The 9,025-nt window shown below is 31.2% G+C and overlaps 1 protein-coding gene across 3 annotated transcripts; it reads right to left on the bottom strand.

Annotated features, from left to right (window-relative positions):
• Positions 1 to 3,051: 3,051 nt before the first annotated feature.
• Positions 3,052 to 9,025, bottom strand: LOC110657415 (uncharacterized). 3 transcript variants are annotated; one of them, XM_058145746.1, is made up of 9 exons: positions 8,704 to 9,025; positions 8,488 to 8,604; positions 8,213 to 8,392; positions 7,796 to 7,875; positions 6,912 to 6,951; positions 6,690 to 6,797; positions 6,164 to 6,244; positions 5,840 to 5,962; positions 3,052 to 3,545 (listed from the first exon to the last, which is right to left on the bottom strand). In XM_058145746.1, the coding sequence occupies exons 1-9, from the start codon at positions 8,833 to 8,835 to the stop codon at positions 3,540 to 3,542; spliced, it is 867 nt and encodes a 288-aa protein (XP_058001729.1). In that variant the 5' UTR covers positions 8,836 to 9,025; the 3' UTR covers positions 3,052 to 3,539. The 3 variants fall into 3 exon arrangements, with proteins under 3 accessions (XP_058001729.1, XP_021670300.2, XP_021670299.2); XM_021814608.2 differs by lacking the exon at positions 3,052 to 3,545 and adding an exon at positions 4,418 to 4,875; XM_021814607.2 differs by lacking the exon at positions 3,052 to 3,545 and adding an exon at positions 4,418 to 4,709 and having other exon boundaries at positions 8,704 to 9,024.

Raw genomic sequence — 9,025 nt, 5'->3', positions numbered from 1 at the left:
TATTCACAAAGGTCTTCATCCTACACAATTAGTTGTTGTTTGAGCAAGTTGAACATTGGCAACATATATGTTCAACTTAAGGGAAAGTACAAGTAGAGAAAGATACGAAGGATTGAAAAGTTATTGTTCAGGATTGACAAAGTTATTTATTTTAGCTTGCTAGTTTTCCATTTTAGTTACCTAATATCAGCAACTAGTTTTCAATTTTAGCTAGCTAGCTAGTTTTAATAAGTTTGGCAATTACAAAAATATATATTGGTTGACTTCAGTTAGCTAGTAGTTATTGTTTTCCTGATTTTTCTTTTTTCCTTTCTCTATCGTAGCTGGATTGATTGAATAAGAACCACATTTTCTTCCAACTCAAGTTTGTAATATAATTCAATCAAATAAAAAATGTCAAAAAAAAAGTATATGTGTTTGCTTTGGCTTGTACTCTCTGGAATTTATATCCCACAGAATTAGTGAGTTTGCTTTGTATAGCAGCAAGATTAACACGGTCAATGGCGCCAAGAACCAAGTAACACTTCCAATAATTCAAAGCGGTAATGAATTTAGTGAAGTAACCAATGCGGTCTCCAACCTTGAATGTGGAAACATTAGGATTGACTACATCTATAATTCTAAAGTAATCGCAAACATTAATTTTGGCTCGTTAAAAGGTTATGGGAGATGTGGCGAGATAGAGGAGCTTGGAAACATTGGATATGGCTCTGATGGGTGATTTAGGAAGTGGCAATTAGAAAATGTTGTAAAGGAATTAAGAAGCTTTTTTTTTTTTGTTAATAATTAATAGTTTTTCCAATTCTCTATATTTTTAAATATTTAAAATATAAAATAATATTATTTGTTAATAATTAATAATTTTCTCAATTTTTTATATTTTATTTTTAAAATGACAAATATATATCTCACACAAAGGATGGGCTTGCGGTTAAAGATTTAGTTCTTCGTGCGCCTCATCCCAAGTTCGAATCTAACTCACTGCTATTAGAGTTTCTCATTGGCAAGCAATACGTAAACATTACTGTAAATTCCTAGTGTTCTGTAGACTCTCTTTGGCCCTTGGATATCAGTGAAAGATGTAGAAACTTTTTTTTTCAAGGTCAACATATAAAAATAAATAATAAAATATCATTAAAAAATTTTTAATATAATATTAATATATTATAATTAGACTCAAAGAAATTTAATACTTTAAAAACTATTAAAAAAATGCATCATTTTTAATGCAATTAAATACATATCTCTATATATGAATAACTAAAAGTTCATTATTGAAAAAGTTATGATAAAATTTTAAAAATAAATAAACTTTTAAATGATAACATGTTTGTTTTATTTTAATTAATTTTAGATTTTATCAAAATGAGGAATCAGTAATTAAATTTATAAAAGGTATATATATATAAAGAAATTATAAAAAAAAAGGGTCAAATCATCCCTCATTTACTCTTTTAGGTTTGCCACTGTAGAATACCTTTTCACCCCTAAACTTATATTTACCAATAAATAAATAACTATCACAGGTAAATAAGGTTTTTTTTTTTTTGGTTAAAATGAGCTTAATAATTATTATTAACTAAATATAAAATATTTAAAATATATAACACGCATTTATTCATTTGGTGTAAACATTTAATATCTATAAGTCTTTTTTATTAATAGCTAGCTAATTCTTGAATCGAATTTCTTAATAAACCCCATCTAATTAATAAGTGAAATATGACTTGCCTACACTAATAGTATTGTACTAAATTAACAAAATAAATATTAAATAATTTAAATTTAATTAATAATAAATGATAATAATAATAATAATAATAATATCAGTAATGACACTTATTCATTTATTTAATATAACAGCCTTGTTATAGGTAAAAATATGCAACGTGCATGTAAGGATAGAGGAATTAATGATAAGTTTAAGAATTAATGATAAGTTTAAATGACAAGCCACCATTAATTATGACTTAATGGAAGAGCTGACGATGAAATTGAAGCCTTTTTTTCTTGACATCTCCAAATGCCATTGAAATAAATAAATAAATATTAAAGATGAATAATTTAATAATTATTTATTAATTAAATATAAATTATTTATAATATTCGTTTTGTATAAATACTTAGTGTCTTTCCTGTTAATAGCTAGCTAATTAATTAATAAGTGAAAAATACTAAATTAATTAGTAAGTGAAAAATACTTGCCTATGTTAAGAGTATTCATTCTATCAAATATGTGCAAAATAATTGAAGTTATTTGTATATAATTAATAAATAATTAACACACAACATAAGTGATATCGGTAGCACTCTTCTTTGGTTGAGCAATTATCATGTTAATTGTGTGAATATAGAGATAGACTTAAAATGTGTTGTTGATGTTACTTATTCTTTACAGGAGGATTTCTCTAAGTTTTGTCAAATTATTTTTTTCTTATAAATAGTTATTATCAAACAAGTTTGATTGAATTTTAACTTGAATTTGAAGATAAATTAATATAACCGCTCACTCATTTATTAGGGTGGTTACCTTATATGCTAGTCTCACTCATAAGCTCTTTATGTAATGTTCTTTTCCCTTAACATTTTAAGTTTTAACTTGCGTGCATTGAGAAGACTAGCTAACCTGAATTTAAAATGAACCTAATATGTTAAATTTTTTTATAATTTTAATTAATAAAATATTATATATTTAAAAAATTATTAATTGATTTAATATAATTAAAGATGATAATGAATTTGATACTTTTAAATATTTGGTCTATTAATCTTATTGAAATGAATTTGAATTATATATAATTAAATTTAGGATACATTTAAATTTAGAATATATATAGCTGATAATGAGATTGAAATATGTTTTTTAAAAATCACATCTCTAAATTTTATTAAATAATAAATTTAAGAATTATTTAATTATTTTTAAAATTTTTATATTTGAAACATATTAAATTTGACCAACACCACAAAGATCATGAGCTAACCAAGCAAGAATCCCATCCGGTGACCTATCAAAGTGATAAGCACCGATAGAAAGGCCCGAAGCAAAACTGGCCATCCAATCAGCTAAGAAGTTCGCTCCTCCGTATACATGAATAAATTGAATATCCCAATCATCAGCAACTTCCATCTTCATTGAAATCCCCAGAGAATGCAACATTAGCGGACACTCATACTGACCTTAAAGAATAGCAATAGCAATTCTATTCACTCTTGAGCAACAACTTCCGAAGATTCATCCCCCTATGTAATTTCACACTTTCCAAAATACCCCACAACTCAATTGCTAGAACAAAGCATTGCCCAAGATTAACAACTAAAATTTTGCACCACTAGCTATTCGAATCTCTAATCAAATCTCTTGCGGAAGCTTCACCAGTAGCAGATCTTTGAGAGCCATCTGTATTGCGTTTGAAAAAAAATCTCCTGCCTGTGGCTTCCAACCAATCAACGAATTAACTCTTTGGTGAAACATGTCCACTTTTAGCCTGGACTGTCTTCAAGAATCTTTGAAATCCTTGGCACTACTGATAACATGGTCAACACTAGAAATATATGATTAAATGTTAAGACCCATATTGGTTGGGCACTAAACAAAAATGTTTTATATATGATTTACTAATCCTAGCCCCACAAAACAACTTTGAAAACATAGTTAATTCGATTCATTTTATCAATATGATATCCGAGTTTTAGTCTTAAATGCGAGGAAGGGTGTTAAATTCCACATCAATTGAGTATTCAACATAAATTCTTCAGATGTGACTCATACACATACACACACATATTCAATCCTACAAACTTCATACACTAAATGTTTAGTCTTAAATTTGAGGAAGGGTGTTAAATTCCACATCAATTGAGTATTCAACATAAATTCTTCAGATGTGACTCACACACACACATATATATTCAATCCTACAAACTTCATACACTAAATGTTTAGTCTTAAATGTGAGGAAGGGTGTTAAATTCCACATCAATTGAGTATTCAACATAAATTCTTCAGATGTGACTTCAACAATCGTAGTCCTATAAAATGACTGTCGAGGTGAAATTAGCCTCAATTAATTTTATCAACAAGAAAATAATTATTTAAATTTTAGTGCAGAGGAATTTTTTAGGTTCTTTTAGTCCCCTAACCCCATAGTAAAATATGCACTACTCTTCTACGGTTGTTAGCGTTTAGCACAGAGTCAGATGTTGATTTTCTTAGTGCTAGTTTTGATCGTAATAGACTAAGGGGTTCCTCCTTGCAAGTGGGTTCAGACAAATGGTAAGCATTTCTTGGAGATACTATGCACCAACATGGGTAAAAGAGAAATTACAGTTTACTTCTGCAAGAAAAATTTGTCATTGAATGCTGTATATTGGTTAGTTTCTTAAAATAATAATAATTAATCAATTATATGAAAGATGAAAAATCACTAGATCAAGCTAGTTTCCTTTACGATTTAACAATCTAAACAAGTTTTTTTAACAAGTCCAGACAATTTTACAAATGAAAACAGAAGTTACAAAGGCCAAAAACAAAAGCAGCGGAAAATGTTGAGTCAAACAAAATTTCCATTGCCAATCCCCAATTTAACAGGTCTGCTATGCAGGATTAATTGCATTAGCGATGCATAAATAAATAGTCTTCACACAAGGCAACCGTGTTGTTTTAGACAACTTCGGCTCTGAAGTCTGTCATTCTTTGTGCATTCCTCCTAGAAATTGAGAGATCTATTAACACAAATCAAGGAGAGTTGCAACTAAGAGAATTGCCTATGCATATAATTCAAATTTAATGTCCCACGGAAATTTCCACTTCTACTCGCAATGTCCATCATGCCCTCTCCAAAAGGAAACGAGGTCAGTTCTTACATTTTACTTCTGAAGTGCAAACCAAATTTATTAAAATGAGAAACTGAAGTCATCAATTTCTACTCTTTGCTACACGTATATACATGATTTCTTATAGTGATCTCTAATTAAATGAAAAAAAAAAAAAATCCAATGCATTTCTGCACAACCAACATGATTCGTCACAGACAATTAACTTATGCAACAATATTCATGAATCCCGGTTGCAATGAAAACAAGTATAACACTGAACAACACTCTGCATATCATGTTGACAGAATTTGGGTCCCGGTCACCCATGTGGGTCCACCTGGACCCATAAGCTTTTATTTTATGCGAATGAAAGAAAATAATATAAAAATATATATTAGCAGGAAAAAAGACAAAATGCATAACTGTAAGGTAGTTATACAAAATTGGAAAGTGTATATATATATATATATATATATATATATATATATATATATATAAAGGAAAAGCCATATGTGAAGTTGGTTACCATCCTTTGTTTTAGAAAAATAGAAAACAAACTTTGTTTTTAAAGTGAAAAGAAAGTAACAGTAACAAAGATGAGCATTTGATATTGTTGGCCTTCAACACTCTCATTCTTTAACAAGTTAAGGAGCAATTGATTTTGCAATTAAGGTACATATTTAGACTATGGTTATATGGATTGATTCACACTAATTACATGTGACCCTAAGACTAGTGATGCAAATATGATTGGACTTGAGTTTATCCATGTATATGGTTTAAGAACCATATTTCTAGTTTTTCTTCAGATGCAAACACCAAGTCTAAGGTTTTCAAATATAACCAAAGTGATATAGACATATAGTAGAATTCCTGCTAAGCTATAACAGCCCCTAAGGATCCATATCGGTGGTTTCTAGTTTTATAAAGCACTTTGTCTTCAAATGTTTTTCTAAATCCTAAGCTATGCTTTTGTTGGAGTAATACTATTTATCTGGTATGGGATAATGGAAAGGATTACCTGAAAATCTTTTAACAGAGAATAGCAGCGCCTTTGCTCTGCCATTGCTGCAGCATACCTCTTCTTAAGAGCATCGCAAGCCTTCTGCTCTTCCTGAAGCCCTACTTGCACCTTTTGTAGCTTCTGTATGATACATTCAGCAGCAGTTACCCCATTCAAACAATTTAAAACATGTTCATCCCAAAAGATATGCAGATGTGAACTGCCAGGGTTAGCAATATGAACATACTACCTCGGAGATATTTTCAAAGTAGAATGTACACTACTCATGTTAATATTTCTCCAAGTTTCATTTATGAGAGAAGATCACAATTTGTCAATTACCCGCTGGCTGCTCTTTACAATCCCTTCCATGGAACCAATAAGCTTCATGCGACCATCAGTACTTGTAATGGCATCCTGAAACTGTAAAAATTAATTGGCAAAGCAAGTCATCATCAGTGAGAATTAATTTGTCATGGACTGTCATGCATACACCGATTTAGCATACGAATGAAGTTTTTCAAACCAGCTAATGTTAAGCTCCATTGTCTCAAAGAGAGACGGGTAATCAGGATGCAGGCCTTTACAGAATGAACGCTAGAAGTGCGATTTTACAGGAAGTTACAGACAACATTTTATGTTATTTTGACATCATACTACAAGAAATTATGTCATTCCAGTTACCAACCAAATCAGCGACAAATTAGCCAGGAAAACCTAAATTAGAGGTATTCACCAGAAAACCAGAGAAAGAAAAGAAAAAGGACAAGGAAATTAACAAAGGATCACCAGATGGTGCATGCAAAACTTCACTAGTAAAAAGAGAATGTTACAAAAAGTTGAAGAAGATTCTTAATTTGAGCCATACCTGTGAACTTATCGAATTCAACAAGGAAGTTTCCTTTAGCATCAGTTCTTTAATCTCCAAAAGAGCATTATAGGTTGCATAATATTTGCGGGTTTGACGATGTTTTTCCTGCACATTAATGAAGTAAGAATACAAGTTCTTGTCACTAAAGAGCCCAAGCAAAGATAGCTTAAGGAAAAACTACGAACATGAAGCCAATAAACCACACATGGCATATAAAACCTGGATATAAGCATTCAGCTCTGAAAAACGGCGTTCATACCTGAAAATAAAGCTTCAGATCAGTATCACACTTACACAGTTAAATTTGATAGCAAGTATGCAAATACAGAAATGTAGCGCCATGATTATGTTATTCTTGGTCAATTATTTTTTACGAATAAGAGATTGAAATGGAGCTAATTCTATAAAGTATGATCATGATGAATCATTTAAAAGATGCCACTTCTAAAACAAAGCTAAGCACCTGGATGAGAAGATCCGAAGTCAATAAGATATGAAAAAATTGTGACAACCTAAAGTGGCATGAATTGAGGTGAAAATAAGAAGTTACGAGACAAAGTGGCCAGTAGAACTTAGTGACTTCACTGCATTACTAAGACAAAAGGGAGATCATAAACAATATGCATGAAGACAATGTGAAAGGACAGTGTTTCCAGGAATTTAATCTAGACATGGATATTCATGAATCTTGAAAGTAGAAAGGGGAGGGAGGTTGTTAGGGCTGTATTTCACTGCTTATATGCAAAAAAGTGGTCAGACATAAATAGCTCCGTGATAATATGACATAATTTTGACCAGTCAAGTGGCATAAATTCAAAAATAACATAAACTCCTAGTTCTGGAAAATTCCAAAGTAAAACCAAAGTACTTACTCTTTACCATGAGAATTCAATTAGACAGACTTGATTCTTGACAATTAACATGTAAAAGATGATAATTCTCATGTGAAAATAAAAAATAAAAAAACATTCTCTGATATTTTGACAAGTGCATTATTTGAAGAATTCAAAACATCTCAGTATAGTAGATTGATAACGAGTTAAGTTGCAATCAAACCCAAAAAGCAAAGTGAAAATGTAACGCGAAGAAATGAAGCAGCATACTGAACGAGTTCTGACTCGGTTGGAATGTCATCAATCTGCCGCTTCACTGACAGTATTGCTCTTAGTTGTGCTGCTTGTTCCTACCACAGAAGTATTCACACTTTTCATCTACAAAGAACTACATAAATCAAAATGAAAAACATAATTACGAAACTAGTAACACAAATTTAGGCTTCTTCGCACGATACCCAGCAATATGAAGAGCCTAAGAGCACGTTTATTGTCTTTGCTAATACTAACTTTGAGATAAAATGTCAGCAGGAATGCTCTTTGGCAATAGAAATAAATTTTTACAATTTGATTTTCATGTGCCAAAAGCGAATTTTGAGAAAAAAAAAAAAAAAAAAAAAGAAGTTCATTTAAGCTTTTGATAATAGTTGTTGAATTATATTGATAACTTGCGATATCCCATCTCACCTTCTTTGCAGAGTTAAGTTTCTCCAGTGAATCTGACAATACACGATCGAGATCCTTAGAAAGAGTCTCGATATCCCAAGCAGCCGCTATCTTATCCTCCAATTCATTAACCTCAGCTTGCAACTGAGAGCGCTTGTCATCGTAAATAGATTGCAAAACAGATTCTTGCCTTTCCAGAGCCTTTAATCCACGAACAAGATATCAGTTAAAGTTAAAAACTTTGAATTAAAACTCAAACGATTCAAGTCATTGAATATTGTTTAGCATTGCAGAACCTTCAGTGAGTACAAAAGAGGAAGCAATTTCTGCACTCCGCCATTTGCAACTCCTTTCTCCTCGATTCGTTGGCGTAAATGTTGCAAATCAGTCAAAAGATTCGTCTTTCTCTCATTCTACACATCTTAACACAGTTAGGAATCAAAGATCATCATCGAATAACAATAATAAACCCTAATTACAATTACAAAAATGACAAAATAGATGTTGCTCACCTGTTTATCCAAATTGGCACTCAATTCCTCCATTGAGGATCTCGCATTGTAAAATTCCTCCTCTTTCTGATCTTCAATTGAGGGTTCAGTGGAAGTAAACTCATCGAATCTGCCCTGCCCTCGCGATTCCATTAACGATTCAAGAATTTGAATTTGGGACAGATGGAAGAAGGCGCATCCCAAAATAATCTTCAACGCAGAACAAAATTTTAGTAATACAATTAAGGCAATAAAACGATGTCGAATCCTACGGTTGCAGGCTTGCCTCTGAGTTTTGAAGGGAAGTTAGACCTTTCCAGATTGAAGTGGAGTTGAAAAAAAA

Source organism: Hevea brasiliensis, chromosome 4 (assembly GCF_030052815.1).
Source record: "Hevea brasiliensis isolate MT/VB/25A 57/8 chromosome 4, ASM3005281v1, whole genome shotgun sequence".
Taxonomy (NCBI): Eukaryota; Viridiplantae; Streptophyta; class Magnoliopsida; order Malpighiales; family Euphorbiaceae; genus Hevea; species Hevea brasiliensis.
This window is presented reverse-complemented; position numbering and strand designations above follow the sequence as displayed.

Bases quoted from the DNA above. Each gene is read 5' to 3' on its own strand.
- LOC110657415 (XM_021814607.2), bottom strand. From the start codon at position 8,835: ATGGAATCGCGAGGGCAGGGCAGATTCGATGAGTTTACTTCCACTGAA. The intron at 8,605-8,703 runs GTGAGCAACATC...TAAGATGTGTAG, and splicing joins GTGCCAATTTGGATAAACAG to AATGAGAGAAAGACGAATCT. The intron at 7,876-8,212 runs GTGAGATGGGAT...CTTCTGTGGTAG, and splicing joins AACTTAACTCTGCAAAGAAG to GAACAAGCAGCACAACTAAG.